Source organism: Taudactylus pleione, unplaced genomic scaffold (assembly GCF_031769625.1).
Source record: "Taudactylus pleione unplaced genomic scaffold, aTauple2 ptg000070l, whole genome shotgun sequence".
NCBI classification, from domain to species: Eukaryota; Metazoa; Chordata; class Amphibia; order Anura; family Myobatrachidae; genus Taudactylus; species Taudactylus pleione.
In genome coordinates, this window is record NW_028284472.1 from 4,834,690 (window position 1) to 4,850,864 (window position 16,175).

At 46.4% G+C, this 16,175-nt stretch overlaps 1 protein-coding gene across 1 annotated transcript in view; it reads right to left on the bottom strand.

The window, feature by feature from the left end:
- RHAG (Rh associated glycoprotein) overlaps positions 1-16,175 on the bottom strand; it is a 91,909-nt gene that overhangs the window by 43,513 nt on the left and 32,221 nt on the right. The window contains exon 2 of the mRNA XM_088467320.1: positions 12,774-12,957. Coding sequence (XP_088323446.1) covers positions 12,774-12,957 — 184 coding nt within the window. The remainder of the gene's footprint in view (positions 1-12,773; positions 12,958-16,175) is intronic.

Here is a 16,175-nt window from a genome sequence, read left to right on the forward strand (position 1 = left end):
GGCTTGACCGTTAAAGGGTGCTGTAACCCCCAAAGTACACTCCAAACCAAATAAAAAAATATTTTCTGTGTTTGTGAATTGTGTGCGCAGTAGCCGCACGTGCATCAACAAAGTAGTGCCAAGCGTAAGCCTGTGTCATAAGTAAAGGGCCGGCTGGCTTGACCGTTAAAGGGTGCTGTAACCCCCAAAGTATGCTCCAAACAAAATAAAAAAATATTTTCTGTGTTTGTGAATTGTGTGCGCAGTAGCCGCACGTGCATCAACAAAGTAGTACCAAACGTGTGCCTGTGTCATAAGTAAAGGGCCAGCTGGATTGACCGTTAAAGGGTGCTGTAACCCCCAAAGTATGCTCCAAACAAAATAAAAAAATATTTTCTGTGTTTGTGAATTGTGTGCGCAGTAGCCGCACGTGCATCAACAAAGTAGTGCCAAGCATAAGCCTGTGTCATAAGTAAAGGGCCAGCTGGCTTGACCGTTAAAGGGTGCTGTAACCTCCAAAGTACACTCCAAACCAAATAAAAAAATATTTTCTGTGTTTGTGAATTGTGTGCGCAGTAGCCGCACGTGCATCAACAAAGTAGTGCCAAACGTGCGCCTGTGTCATAAGTAAAGGGCCGGCTGGCTTGACCATTAAAGGGTGCTGTAACCCCCAAAGTACACTCCAAACAAAATAAAAAAATATTTTCTGTGTTTGTGAATTGTGTGCGCAGTAGCCGCACGTGCATCAACAAAGTAGTGCCAAGCGTAAGCCTGTGTCATAAGTAAAGGGCTGGCTGGCTTGACCGTTAAAGGGTGCTGTAACCCCCAAACTACACTCCAAACCAAATAAAAAAATATTTTCTGTGTTTGTGAATTGTGTGCGCAGTAGCCGCACGTGCATCAACAAAGTAGTGCCAAACGTGCGCCTGTGTCATAAGTAAAGGGCCGGCTGGCTTGACCGTTAAAGGGTGCTGTAACCCCCAAAGTACACTCCAAACCAAATAAAAAAATATTTTCTGTGTTTGTGAATTGTGTGCGCAGTAGCCGCACGTGCATCAACAAAGTAGTACCAAACGTGCGCCTGTGTCATAAGTAAAGGGCCGGCTGGCTTGATCGTTAAAGGGTGCTGTAACCCCCAAAGTATGCTCCAAACAAAATAAAAAAATATTTTCTGTGTTTGTGAATTTTGTGCGCAGTAGCCGCACGTGCATCAACGAAGTAGTGTCAAGCGTAAGCCTGTGTCATAAGTAAAGGGCCGGCTGGCTTGACCGTTAAAGGGTGCTGTAACCCCCAAAGTACACTCCAAACCAAATAAAAAAATATTTTCTGTGTTTGTGAATTGTGTGCGCAGTAGCCGCACGTGCATTAACAAAGTAGTGCCAAGCGTAAGCCTGTGTCATAAGTAAAGGGCCGGCTGGCTTGACCGTTAAAGGGTGCTGTAACCCCCAAAGTACACTCCAAACCAAATAAAAAAATATTTTCTGTGTTTGTGAATTGTGTGCGCATTAGCCGCACGTGCATCAACAAAGTAGTGCCAAACGTGCGCCTGTGTCATAAGTAAAGGGCCAGCTGGCTTGACCGTTAAAGGGTGCTGTAACCCCCAAAGTACACTCCAAACAAAATATAAAAAATATTTTCTGTGTTTGTGAATTGTGTGCGCAGTAGCCGCACGTGCATCAACAAAGTAGTGCCAAGCGTGCGCCTGTGTCATAAGTAAAGGGCCGGCTGGCTTGACCGTTAAAGGGTGCTGTAACCCCCAAACTACACTCCAAACCAAATAAAAAAATATTTTGTGTTTGTGAATTGTGTGCGCAGTAGCCGCACGTGCATCAACAAAGTAGTGCCAAGCGTAAGCCTGTGTCATAAGTAAAGGGCTGGCTGGCTTGACCGTTAAAGGGTGCTGTAACCCCCAAACTACACTCCAAACCAAATAAAAAAATATTTTCTGTGTTTGTGAATTGTGTGCGCAGTAGCCGCACGTGCATCAACAAAGTAGTGCCAAACGTGCGCCTGTGTCATAAGTAAAGGGCCGGCTGGCTTGACCGTTAAAGGGTGCTGTAACCCCCAAAGTACACTCCAAACCAAATAAAAAAATATTTTCTGTGTTTGTGAATTGTGTGCGCAGTAGCCGCACGTGCATCAACAAAGTAGTACCAAACGTGCGCCTGTGTCATAAGTAAAGGGACGGCTGGCTTGATCGTTAAAGGGTGCTGTAACCCCCAAAGTATGCTCCAAACAAAATAAAAAAATATTTTCTGTGTTTGTGAATTGTGTGCGCAGTAGCCGCACGTGCATCAACGAAGTAGTGTCAAGCGTAAGCCTGTGTCATAAGTAAAGGGCCGGCTGGCTTGACCGTTAAAGGGTGCTGTAACCCCCAAAGTACACTCCAAACCAAATAAAAAAATATTTTCTGTGTTTGTGAATTGTGTGCGCAGTAGCCGCACGTGCATTAACAAAGTAGTGCCAAGCGTAAGCCTGTGTCATAAGTAAAGGGCCGGCTGGCTTGACCGTTAAAGGGTGCTGTAACCCCCAAAGTACACTCCAAACCAAATAAAAAAATATTTTCTGTGTTTGTGAATTGTGTGCGCATTAGCCGCACGTGCATCAACAAAGTAGTGCCAAACGTGCGCCTGTGTCATAAGTAAAGGGCCAGCTGGCTTGACCGTTAAAGGGTGCTGTAACCCCCAAAGTACACTCCAAACAAAATATAAAAAATATTTTCTGTGTTTGTGAATTGTGTGCGCAGTAGCCGCACGTGCATCAACAAAGTAGTGCCAAGCGTGCGCCTGTGTCATAAGTAAAGGGCCGGCTGGCTTGACCGTTAAAGGGTGCTGTAACCCCCAAACTACACTCCAAACCAAATAAAAAAATATTTTGTGTTTGTGAATTGTGTGCGCAGTAGCCGCACGTGCATCAACAAAGTAGTGCCAAACGTGCGCCTGTGTCATAAGTAAAGGGCCGGCTGGCTTGACCGTTAAAGGGTGCTGTAACCCCCAAAGTACGCTCCAAACAAAATAAAAAAATATTTTCTGTGTTTGTGAATTGTGTGCGCAGTAGCCGCACGTGCATCAACAAAGTAGTGTCAAGCGTAAGCCTGTGTCATAAGTAAAGTGCTGGCTGGCTTGACCGTTAAAGGGTGCTGTAACCCCCAAAGTACACTCCAAACCAAATAAAAAAATATTTTCTGTGTTTGTGAATTGTGTGCGCAGTAGCCGCACGTGCATCAACAAAGTAGTGCCAAGCGTGCGCCTGTGTCATAAGTAAAGGGCCGGCTGGCTTGACCGTTAAAGGGTGCTGTAACCCCCAAAGTACACTCCAAACCAAATAAAAAAATATTTTCTGTGTTTGTGAATTGTGTGCGCAGTAGCCGCACGTGCATCAACAAAGTAGTGCCAAGCGTGCGCCTGTGTCATTAATAAAGGGCCGGCTGGCTTGACCGTTAAAGGGTGCTGTAACCCCCAAAGTACGCTCCAAACAAAATAAAAAAATATTTTCTGTGTTTGTGAATTGTGTGCGCAGTAGCCGCACGTGCATCAACAAAGTAGTGCCAAGCGTAAGCCTGTGTCATAAGTAAAGGGCCGGCTGGCTTGACCGTTAAAGGGTGCTGTAACCCCCAAAGTACACTCCAAACCAAATAAAAAAATATTTTCTGTGTTTGTGAATTGTGTGCGCAGTAGCCGCACGTGCATCAACAAAGTAGTGCCAAGCGTGCGCCAGTGTCATTAATAAAGGGCCGGCTGGCTTGTCCGTTAAAGGATGCTGTAACCCCCAAAGTACACTCCAAACAAAATAAAAAAATATTTTCTGTGTTTGTGAATTGTGTGCGCAGTAGCCGCAAGTGCATCAACAATGTAGTGCCAAGCGTGCGCCTGTGTCCCATAAATAAAGGGCCGGCTGGATTGACTTCTAAAGGGTGCTGTAACCCCCAAAGGGACTCCAAACAAAATAAAAAAAAATTTTCTGTGTTTGTGAATTGTGTGCACTGTGGCTGCACGTGCATCAACGAAGGAGCAGCGCCAAGCGTGCGCCTGTGTCCCATAAGTAAAAGGCCGGCTGGCTTGACCGTTAAAGGGTGCTGTAACCCCCAAAGTACATTGCAAACAAAATAAAAAAATATTTTCTGTGTTTGTGAATTGTGTGCACTGTGGCTGCACGTGTATCAACAAAGGAGCAGTGCCAAGGGTGCGCCTGTGTCCCATAAGTAAAGAGCCGGCTGGCTCATTACTTAAAGGGTGGTGTAACCCACAAAGTGCACTACTCTCCAGCAAAAATAAAAAAATATTTTCTGTGTTTGTGTGCGCCTTAGCCGTACGTATATATCAAATCGATATAACATAAATGGAGGACCAAACTTTCTCCGATAAAAATAAAATAGAGAAAGATCAAGAACCACTTCCTCATAGTGCTGAAGCTGCTGCCACTAGTCATGACATAGACGATAACATGCCATCAACGTCGTCTGCCAAGGCCGATGCCCAATGTCATAGTAGAGGCCACATACAATCCCAAATGACAAAGTTCAGGAAAATGACCTTAAAAAAAACATTTAAATCATCTGAAGAGAAACGTAAACTTGCCAATATGCCATTCATGACACGGAGTGGCAAGGAACGGCTAAGATCTTTCCCTATGACTAGTGTGTGTCATACTAGTATGTTCATGACTAGTGGTTCAGCTTCACATGACGATGGAAGCCCTCCTCCCGCTAAAAAAAATCAAACGAGTTAAGCTGGCAAAAGCACAGCAAAGAACTGTGCGTTCTAAGAAGATATCACAAATCCCCAAGGAGAGTCCAAGTGTGGTGGCGGTTGCGATGCCTGACCTTCCCAGCACTGGACGGGAAGAGGTGGCTCTTTCCACCATTTGCACACCCCCTGCAAGTGCTGAAAGGAGCACCCACAGTCCACTTGCTGATATGCAAATTGAAGATGTCACTGTTGAAGTACAACAGGATGAGGATACTGGTGTAGCTGGCGGGTACAACAGGATGAGGATACTGGTGTAGCTGGCGCTGCGGAGGAAGTCAGCGAGGAGGATTCTGATGGTGATGTGGTTTGTTTAAATCAGGCTCCGGGGGAGACAGTTGTTGTCCGTGGGATGAAAAAGCCCATCACGGTCATGCCTGGGCAGAAGACCAAACATTCCACCTCTTTTGTCTGGCAATATTTCTATCCAAATCCGGACAACAACTGTCTTGCCATATGTACCATATGTAAAGGTGAAATAAGTAGGGGTAGGGACGTTAACCACCTAGGAACATCCTCCCTTATACGGCACCTGCAGCGCGTTCATAAAAAGTTAATGTCAAGTTCAGAAACTTTGGCTAAGACCGTAAGCAGTCCAGGGACACCTAAATCCCGTTGTCCTGTTGTATCCAAGTGCCTGCAAACCACACCTTCAACTCCCTCCTCGTCAATTTCCTCCTTAGTCAGGATCGGAAGTAGTCCTGCAGGCCATGTCACTGGCATGACTGACTCTCCTATCCGGGATTCCTCCAGAGGATCCTGCATTGCTAAGCCTCCTGCTGCCGCTGCTGCTTTTGCTGCTGCTGGGAGTCGTTCATCATCCCAGAGAGGAAGTAGGAACACCACTACTTTTACTAAACAATTGACTCTCCAACAGTCCTTAGCGAGGAGGATGAAGTACGACAGCAGTCATCCTGAAGCAAAATGTATAACTGAGGCCTTGACTGCTATGTTGGTGTTAGACGTGCATCCGGTATCTGCCATTAGTGCAGTGGGATTTAGACAATTGATGGAGGTGTCCCTGGTTCCAAATCCCATCTAGGTTCCACTTCACTAGGCAGACGATACCGAGACTGTACAGAAACGTCAGAAAAAGTGTCCTCAGTATCCTGAAAAATGCCGTTGTACCCAATGTCCACTTAACCACGGACATGTGGACAAGTGGAACAGGGCAGACTAAGGACTATATGACTGTGACAGCCCACTGGGTAGATGTATCACCTTACGCAGCAACAGCAGCAGCGTCACCAGTAGCAGCATCTCAGAAACGCCGGCTCGTTACAAGGCAGGCTACGCTGTGTATCACCGGTTTCAGTAAGAGGCACACCGCCGACAACCTCTTAGAGAAACTGAGGGAAATCATTGCCCAGTGGCTTACCCCACTTAGACTCTCCTGGGGATTTGTGATATCTGACAATGCCACCAATATTGTGCGGGCATTACATCTGGGCAAATTCCAGCACGTCCCATGTTTTGCTCACACAATTAACTTGGTGGTGCAGAATTTTCTGAAAAGCGACAGGGGCGTGCAGGAGACGCTTTGGGTGGCCCGAAAAATTTCTGGCCACTTTCGCCATTCAGCGACTGCGTGCCGAAGACTGGAGCACCAGCAAACACTCTTGAACCTGCCCCGCCATCACCTGAAGCAAGAGGTTGTGACGCGGTGGAACTCAACCCTCTATATGCTTCAGAGGATGGAGGAGCAGCAAAAGGCCATTCAAGCCTATACATCCACCTATGACATAGGCAAAGGAGGGGGTATGCACCTGACTCAAGCGCAGTGGAGAATGATTTCCGTGTTGTGCAAGGTTCTCCAGCCCTTCGAACTTGCCACACGTGAAGTCAGTTCAGACACTGCCAGCTTGAGTCAGGTCATTCCCCTCATCAGGCTTTTGTAGAAGCAGCTGGAGAAAGTGAAGGAGGAGCTAAGACGGAGCGATTCCGCTCGGCATGTGGGACTTGTGGATGAAGCCCTTCATTCGCTTTGCCAGGATTCCAGGGTGGTCAATCTGTTGAAATCAGACCACTACATTTTGGCCACCGTGCTCGATCCTAGGTTTAAAGCCTATGTGGTGTCTCTCTTTCCGGCCGACACAAGCATGCAGAGGTGCAAAGACCTGCTGGTGAACACACTGTCAGCTGAAGCGGAAGTGACACGTCAACAGCTCCTTCATTTTCTCCTGCAACTGGGGCTGCCAGGAAAAAACTTAGCTATCCTAAGCAACCCGCTGGCGGTGATGCAGGGCAGGCAGGACCAAGTTTGGACATCTGGTCCGGACTGAAGGACCTGGCAACAATTTCTGACATGTCTACTGTCACTACATATGATACTGTCACCATTGACAGAATGGTGGAGGATTACATCGGTGACAGCATCCAAGTAGGCATGTCAGACAGTCCATACCTGTACTGGCAGGAAAAAGAGGCAATTTGGAGGCCCCTGTACAAACTGGCTCTATTTTACCTGAGTTGCCCCCCCTCCAGTGTGTACTCCGAAAGAGTGTTTAGTGCAGCCGGGAACCTTGTCAGCGAAAGGTGTAGTAGGTTGCTTCCACAAAATGTGGAGAAGATGATGTTCATAAAAATGAATTATCAACTCTTCCAGGAAGACCAGCCTCCAGAACGTACAGAGTGACCTGTGGTGGTGGATTCCAGTGGGGACGTGTTAATACTCTGTGAGGATGAGGATGTACACAACACTGAAGAGGGTGAGGAATCGGTGGATGAGGAGGATGAGGACGACATCTTGCCTCCGTAGAGCCAGTTTGTGCAGGGACAGATTAATTGCCAGCTTGTTTTGTGGGGGCCCAAACGAACCAATCATTTCAGCCACAGTTGTGTGGCAGACCCTGGCGCTGAAATGATTGCTTTGTTAAAGTGTGCATGTCCTGTTTATACAACATAAGGGTGGGTGGGAGGGCCCAAGGACAATTCCATCTTGCACCTCTTTTTTTTTCTTTGCATTATGTACAGTTTGGGGCCTAGTTTTTCAAACTGCCATCCTGTCTGCCACTGCAGTGCCACTCCTAGATGGGTCACGTGTTTGTGCCGCCCACTCGTGTCGCTTAGCATAGTCATCCAGCTACCTCGGTGCAACCTTTTGGACATAAAAACACTATTGTGAGGTGTGAGTTGTTCAGAATAGACTGGAAATTAGTGGAAATTAAGGTTATTGAGGTTAATAATAGCATAGGAGCAGAAAAACCAACACATTCTGTGATTTTAGCTGTTTTTATGCTTTTTTTAAAAAAAAATACAGATCCAAAACACAAAACCCACAGCACAAAACACGGAAGGGTGGTTTTGGCAAAACCAATCCAGATCCAAAACACGAAGAAAGATCCAGATCCAAAACAGAAAACACGAAAAGTGGCCGGTGCACACCCCTAGTATGTACACAAACTTTGTTTGAGTCACAATATTATTGAAAATATTGTATAAAATTACTTGCAGGCTGTGTGTATAAGGTGTGTATAACACATAAATGCTTTCTCTGTTTCATTATGGTACGCAAATATTCCAAAATATGGAATATTCCGATATCCAAAATTCCCTTGGCCCCAAGCATTTTGGTTATGGGAGACTCAACAACTATAGGCAAAATCTTGCAAGGAATGAAATTAAAAACATAATTCAGTGGTTCAAATCTGTTGGTCCCTTATGGAATAGAGAGGGGTGTGGGAATGCAGATCCCATAGGGAGCAGGAATTAGTACTTTGTGATTGTGATGATAAGTATATCACTGATAGCACCATTCCTGAATGCCGAAGACAGAGATAAAGGCCTATAGAAGGTTATATCTGTTCCAAGGTGAAACAGTTCCCGGGAAAGGACGTATCCATTGTTTTGTGGGTGACAGGTAATAGACCGGTGAGAGAGCTGTTGTGGAGAGGTTTACGGCTAAGACTGGTGACTTGTAATATCAATCTGCAATGAATAGGAAACCAATGGCGGAATCATCGTAAAGCAGCTCAGAGAAAATGCGCCTGACAGACGCGGCTGATCCCAGATTGTCTATATGAGAAAATAAAATGCAGCTATTGTTGCATAATATAATACACAGCCCTCCATTATAATTAAACACTATAGGGTCTATATACTAAGACTTGGAAAGATAAAGTGGACTGAGATAAAGTACCAACCAGTCAGATCCTAACCTTCAATTTAAAGGCCGTGTTTGAAAAATGACAGTTACTGTAGGAGCTGATTGGTTGGTACATTATCTCCGTCCACCTTATTTCTCTCCAAGGCTTAGTACATAGACCCCTATGCGTAATATTTATTAAGGCCTTTTTGCAGAAAATTCTCAGATGACCGCTGTTTTCAGAAGATTTATGAATTCATTAGGTTTACCCTGAATGTATTAAGAGTGCCCCTCTAATTTCAGTTGCAAATACAGTAGCCATAGAAGTCTCGCACGGTCGCGAATGTGGAGAATCTTTGTCGGGTTCAAGAACCGGAAGTTATATTTTTTATATTTGTATGACATCGTTCACACATTGCCTCAATGATTCTTACTGCCGCGATATATGGCGAAAATAAACTACACTTAGGGGTAAATTTACTAAGATGGGAGTTCTATTAAGAAATGATGTTGCCCATAGCAACCAATCAGATTCCAGGTATTATCTTCTAAAAGGTGCTAGATAAATGAGAAGTAGAATCTGATTGGTTGTTATGGGCAACATCACTTCTTAAATGTACCCCTTACTGTATTAGGGTTTTTTTTTTTTTGCTGGGCTTGAACAATTTACCCCAACGTCACAGAGCAATTTTATCTGACACCATTTCTCATCACATATTAAGGTTATATTTTACAGAAGTGACATCACTACTCACCAAACATAAGTATATATTCTGCAGGATATTTTACATTTGTTTATGCGGCTGGTACGTCCCTTAGCTTTGGGCCTGATTCAGAGCCGAACGCTCTGACCAGAGCGCTCGCTCTGAATCAAGGCCCTCCTCCATGAAAATGGAGCGGCCTCCTGGCCGCTCGTATAGCTGTGGGTGACCACCCACAGCATATGCGAGCGGCCAAAAAGATGGTCGCGATGGTCTTGACCATCGCGACCATCGGACTTGCGACGGAGACCCTACGGTAGGGTCTCCCTGGCACAAGCCCTGGAGTGATTTTGGCTCTATCAGAGCCAAAATCACTCCCACTGACATCACTAGTGATGTCAGTGGAGCCGGCTTCAGACGGTAGGCGTTCCCATGGGAACGCCTCCATCTGGCCGCCACGCCCCTGGCACGCCCACCAAAGGGGGCGTGCTGTCAATCAACATCGACAGTACGCCCCCTTTGGTGCGAGACCCGGAGCGATGGAAAGCCCGTCGCTCCCCGGGTCTCGCACATGCGCACTTCGGAGTTCCCTCCGTCGTGCGCATGCGCAGTGGGGAACATCGACCCACTTGCGAGCGTACTGCCGCTCGCGAGTGGGTTTGAATGACCCCCTTTGTCTTTTCATGCTGGAGTGGTATGTTCCTATACAGGATCTAACCTCAGTCTAGAAACCCAGTTACGCTGCCCTGAGCGACATGGTGATGTCGTATGTAAGTGAAACAGTTACACATTATAAAAGATGCTTATACCCAAACTGCATCGTGACTGCTTATGTGTCTGCCACTATTAAGGCCCCCATACACACTGCAATTTTTTTTACATGATTTGGCCATTTTCGATCGATCAGAACGACCAACCGTGTAAAAAAGTGCCGTCTGTGTGGACGATCACGATGCCGATGCGTGTCCACGGCGTCGTGTATCGTCATCGTAGATCAACTGAACATGCAGTAAGATTTCGACCTATCGTACAAGATTTGACACACATCGTTGCGGTGGACGATGGATGATGGACGATTTGCCGTCACTGATCCAGGCCACTCCCCTTCACTGATCTTAAATGTTCCAGCAGATGAATTGTGAGGTTGTTTTTTTGCTACAAACTATATATCGTCTATAATCTGCAGTCATTTACAACCCATCTATATGGAATGGTCATTTGTACATTCGTGTGTGTGGGCACAATATCGTATGACCGGGAGAGTTCAGGAATTCAAGGGAAATCGCAATCGAGATTGGATCGTTAGCACATCGCACCATGTATGGGGGGCCTTTAGACTGTGGAGCTCATTCAGAGTCGGTCGTGAGCGCTGAGTGCTCACGACCGACTCGATGTTGCCCCACAGCGCATGCGTATGATGGAGCTGGCTAACGACGGGTGCTCAGTCGTTAGGGGTCTCGTTGCAGACGGGGCGAGCTGTCGATGTTGAGTGACAGCTTGGCCCGTTTGCTGGGCAGGCCAGGGGCGTGCCTGGCCAAACGGAGGTGTTCCAGTAGGAACGCTTGCCGTTTGGGGGCAGCCCCACTTACATCATCAGTGATGTCAGTGGGGAGCTTCCTGCTCGATCAGAGCAGGAAGCTCCCTGGGGCTTAAGGTTGACGAGACCCTATCTTAGGGTCTCGTCGTAAGCCCTGATGGTCACGATGGTCTTGACCATCGCGACCATCACCCTTGTCAGTTGATAGAGCTGTGGGTGTTAACCCACAGCCTAACGACCGACATGGAGGCGGCCGTTCAGGATGCAAGCCGCCGCCCTGATTCAGAGCGACTGCTTGCATCTAACGACCGCCTCTGAATGAGGCCCAGTGTGCCTAAGCTCTACCGCACTATTATTTTTCTACTATCTCCCAAAGAAATTTCTTCAAAATCGTCTCCCTGTCCGCATTTTTATTATTATAATTATCTCAATCTCCAAAAGGAAATCCAGTTTCAGAACTACTCTGCACAATTGGGTGCAGTATGGTGCCAATTCCAAACTTTGCTAGAAACTCCTTCCCTATGCCCAAAGCTGGGTACAGACTGGAGCGATGAGCATTCATTATGACATTGGAACGAATGCCCTTGAAAGGGGATTGCCCATACACATTGGAAAGAGGTAATGAACGACGGAACGATTACTGGGCCTGATTCAGAGCCGGACGCTCTGAACGAGCACCCGCTCTGAATCAGGGCGTTTTTTTTTTATTGTTGCAGCCTCTTGGCCGCTCGCATAGCTGTGGGTTGCCACCCACAGCTTATGCGAGCGGCCATGATGAAGGTCTCGATGGTCAAGACCATCGCGACCATTGGGCTTGCGACGAGACCCTTGCGGTAGGGTCTCACTCAACATCGACAGCACGCCCCCTTTGGTACGAAACCCGGAGCGACGGCTTGCCCATCGCTATCCGGGTCTCGCGCATGTGCACGACGGAGCCGGCTCCGTCGTGCGCATGCGCACTGGGCCACCATCGACCTGCGCTCGCGAGTGGGTCTGAATCAGGCCCACTGTTCCATCCTCCAGTAACTTACTACAAGTCGCTAGCGATAGTACTAGGTTTGATGTGCAGCACATCAAACCTAGCGACAATTGCTAGCGACAGTGTGAGCGCGCAATCGCTGGTACACACTGAGCGATGTAGGTGTTTTGTCGTTAGGAAATGGCAAATTGGCCCGACATCGCTGCAGTGTGTACCCAGCTTAACCCCGCAGCAAATTCTGTTCTGTTGCTCTATAAATCCAAATGCCTCAGTGGAAATCGTGGTGCGCTTGTGTTAATTGGGCTGCTCAGTATTTCAGCACTGTCTAATTGATGTATCAGATCCAGTGATGGACTGTGTCATGAAGGGAAGACCAGGGAATGCAGTGGTAGGAGCTCAAGCTTAATAGGTGTGTCCATCCACCACAGAGATACTTGGCCAACCAATAGAGAGGACATGCAAAGAAAAGGGCCCCTCTTATATAAGAGGGGACAGGGGGTGTGTCAGGACAAAAGACTTTTATTGGCGTAGAAACAAACCAAACACCCAAGTTCATCCATGATCATGCTCCACCAAGTTACTGACCCCTAGAAGAGGTGGTGGGGCCCTCACACAGTGGGACCCACCAGGTATTTACCATGTCCGACACTGATCAGATCTACCACTCTCATCTAGGAGGTTCCACAAATAACTTCTGTTGTAAACAATAATTGTTTATTTATAAGACTTTCTTGAAACAGTAAAATACCTTTTAATACCAATTTCAATTTTCCCAGCATGGAGATGCCAGAAGCCTTGCATTAGAATTCCCCACTGGAGCCCAAAAGCTGCAATAAGTAAGTTGATTCCGACACTGCTGAAGCCATATCTTTTCAGAAAGGTCATCAAAAACCCAAATCCGACGAAGATCATCACGTGAACGTCTTGAAAAACTGAGAAAACAAAGAAGATACATAAAATAATGTTTCAGCAAATAGTAAAGCATATTTTGGAGAAGGAACTTTTCTCAGTGTATCACATCTTGGTTTCACCTCCTGATATTTGTTGTTTAACCGATGAGAGGGCATAGCCTCTGTAAAATGATCACATAGCTGCGGGCATTGGGGGTGTGGATTGGCAGATTGGTATCCAACGCACCCTGCTACTGCACTCATTGTAAAAGTCTGAGGTTCCTACCTGCTTTTACATTGGTTTGCAAGAACTATAGCTAGTCTGCAGAACTTTTGACAAAAGGTGTAGCCAGCTTTTGATATGAGGGAAGGCGAAGTTAGAAAAATATCTATATACATTATTTGCATCCAAATTACATGAATAATTGCATCTGACATTACAATAATACCCCCACACCCACCCACACACTACAGAAACAATAAAAAGCAACACAGCCAGAACTGATCGCCATACAGTACACACAACATTCCAGTGACTGCCATATAATACACACAGCATTCCAGTGACTGCCATACAATACAAAGCGCATTATTCATGACTGCCACAAAATACAGAAAGCATTTTCTTGGAACCGCCATACACTACAGAAAACTGTTTTGAGACCCATTCAATATAATTAGCCCCTTAAATAATTAAATCCCACACTTAATAATTAATTACTCCCTGCATCATCAATTAATTTAATCTATATTCATTAATACCCTCATTACCACAGTCTAATAAAAAACCTTCACCCTATTTAATCCCAATAAAATAATTTATCCCTTCATCTTAAAACATTTTATTAAAATATTAACCCATTAATCCCTTCACCCTCATAATAAAATCCAATTAAAACTTACTGCCTTATACTTATTAACTTCCTTAAACTATACACATTCTACCCCTGTCCAGGTTCAGGCTGGTCCATGGGGGTTCAGGGGAAATCCTAGATGGGTTCCACTGCCTAAGGGCCCCACCCCCTCCTCTAATGTCAGGTTCCAGACCGTAGACTTGAATTGTACATTGTTACTCTATGATAGGGTCAGTTAACTGATACAACAAGAACATGGATGAACATGGTTGCTTGCTCTGTTTTTATTGAAACTATAACGAGTTCCAAACTCCTACCTATCAAAATTAGTGGTTGGGTCAGATCTGGGAGATGTTTAAGCCTTGGGGAGAGATAAAGTGGAGAAACCCAAATCAACCAAACTGCTTCTACAGTAACTGTTATTCATTTAACATACTTTAAAACATGACAAAAGCTCATTGGTTGCTATGGGCCACACCACTACTTGTCTGTTTTAGAAACTTAAAAAAATAAAAAAGTAACTAACACTTACAGTAAGGCTGGGTACACACCTAAAGATTATCTGTCCAACCATCCAACTAGTTGATTGGTTGGAATGAAAATCTGGTAAGGTATGAGAGCAAATGACAATCAGCAATTTGCTCAAAAAAAATTTGTTTGAACAAATTGTTTAGATCAAACATTTAACAAACTTGTCTGACCGACCATTTTCATCTGTTTTCCTGCATTTAGGAGCAAATTGCTGATCATCAGTTACTCCCATACCTTACCAGATTTTCATTCCAACTAATCAACTAGTTGGATGGTTGGGCAGAAAATCTTTACGTGTGTAGCCAGCTTAAGTCATCCCAGTGGTAATAATACATATAATTTGGGTTGGGTGTGGATTGCTGGCGGTCGCGATGCTGCTGGTCAGAATACTGACACCCATAGGTACTGTATGTATGCTAGCACTAACTCTAACCCTCCCTCCCCGGTGCCTAAACCTAACCTTCCCCCTAGTGCCTAAGCCTAACCTCCCCCTCCGTGTACCATAACACTCCCTCCGGGGCCTAAACCTAACCTCCCCCTTAGTGCCTAAGCCTAACCTCCCCCTCCCCGCACCCTAACCCTCCCTCCCCGGTGCTTAAACCTAACCTCCCCACCTAGTGCCTAAGCCTAACCTCCCCCTCCCCGCACCCTATCCCTTCCTCCCCGGTGCCTAAACCTAACCTCCCCCCAAGTGCCTAAGCCTAACCTCCCCCTCCCTGTACCATAACACTCCCTTCGGGGCCTAAACCTGACCTCCCCCTTAGTGCCTAAGCCTAACCTCCCCCTCCCCGCACCCTTACCCTCTCTCCACGGTTCCTAAGCCTAACCTCCCCCTCCCCGCACCCTATCCCTTCCTCCCCGGTGCCTAAAGCTAACCTCTCCCCTAGTGCCTAAGCCTAACCTCCCCCTCTCCGCACCCTAATCCTAACACTCCCTCCCTGGTGCCTAACCCCATTCCCTCCACCTATTGCCTAAAGCTAACCCCACACCCTAACCCTCCCCTAACTGCTGATACTTACCTTCTGGATGCCAGCGGACGGGATACTGGTGCCGGGATCCCGACGCTATAGGGATTTTGGCGCTGGTATTTAGATCGTCAGCATCCCGCACACCAGGATGCTGACTACATCACGATAATTCAACCTTTTTTCTTTAACTGTAATGCAATTCTCGTTGAAGAGGAGATGTAGTAAGTCTAGACACTGGCTGGTGTGTACAGGGGTCCCTTATCATATAGGGCCTGATTCAGAGCCGCTCGCATTTAGCGCTCGCTCGTTCAGAAAAAGGGGGTGGCTATTCAAATGAACCATTCTCTCCTTGCGGTCTGTTGATGCCTCCATGTCTGAACGAGCAAGCAAAACATGCGCTCGTTTATTTGAAAAAAACGCCCCCTGGCCGCTCGCACCATACGTCATGTCCGCTATTTATTAGATTAATCGAGTACATCGAACAGCGTATGAACTGCTCGCTATTCTTGTGGCTGGTTTTTCCTACCGCTATATTGCGAGCAGTTCTGACTTTAAAACAACCAAGTGACGTGGTCAATGACGCTGCTGTATTAATTATGCACACCCATAAAACGCCCGTTTTGACCTTTAAGCACGCCTGCGTTCTGATCTCCACTCCCTGTTTTCTGTCACTCAAAATAGCAGGCACTCACTATCTAGCGAACAAACAATTTTCCGCCGCACAGACTGGTTCGCGCATGCGTATTATAATCCGTACGCATGCGCAGTTGTGCAAACATCGCTCGGTGCGAACGAGCAGCCGCTAAAGAGCGGCTCTGAATCAGCCCCATAGTGCATTACTGTGGTACATATAGACAGGATCAGGGGTGCCAAGGGGGAGGGGCAGGGACTAATTACCCGGGCTTGT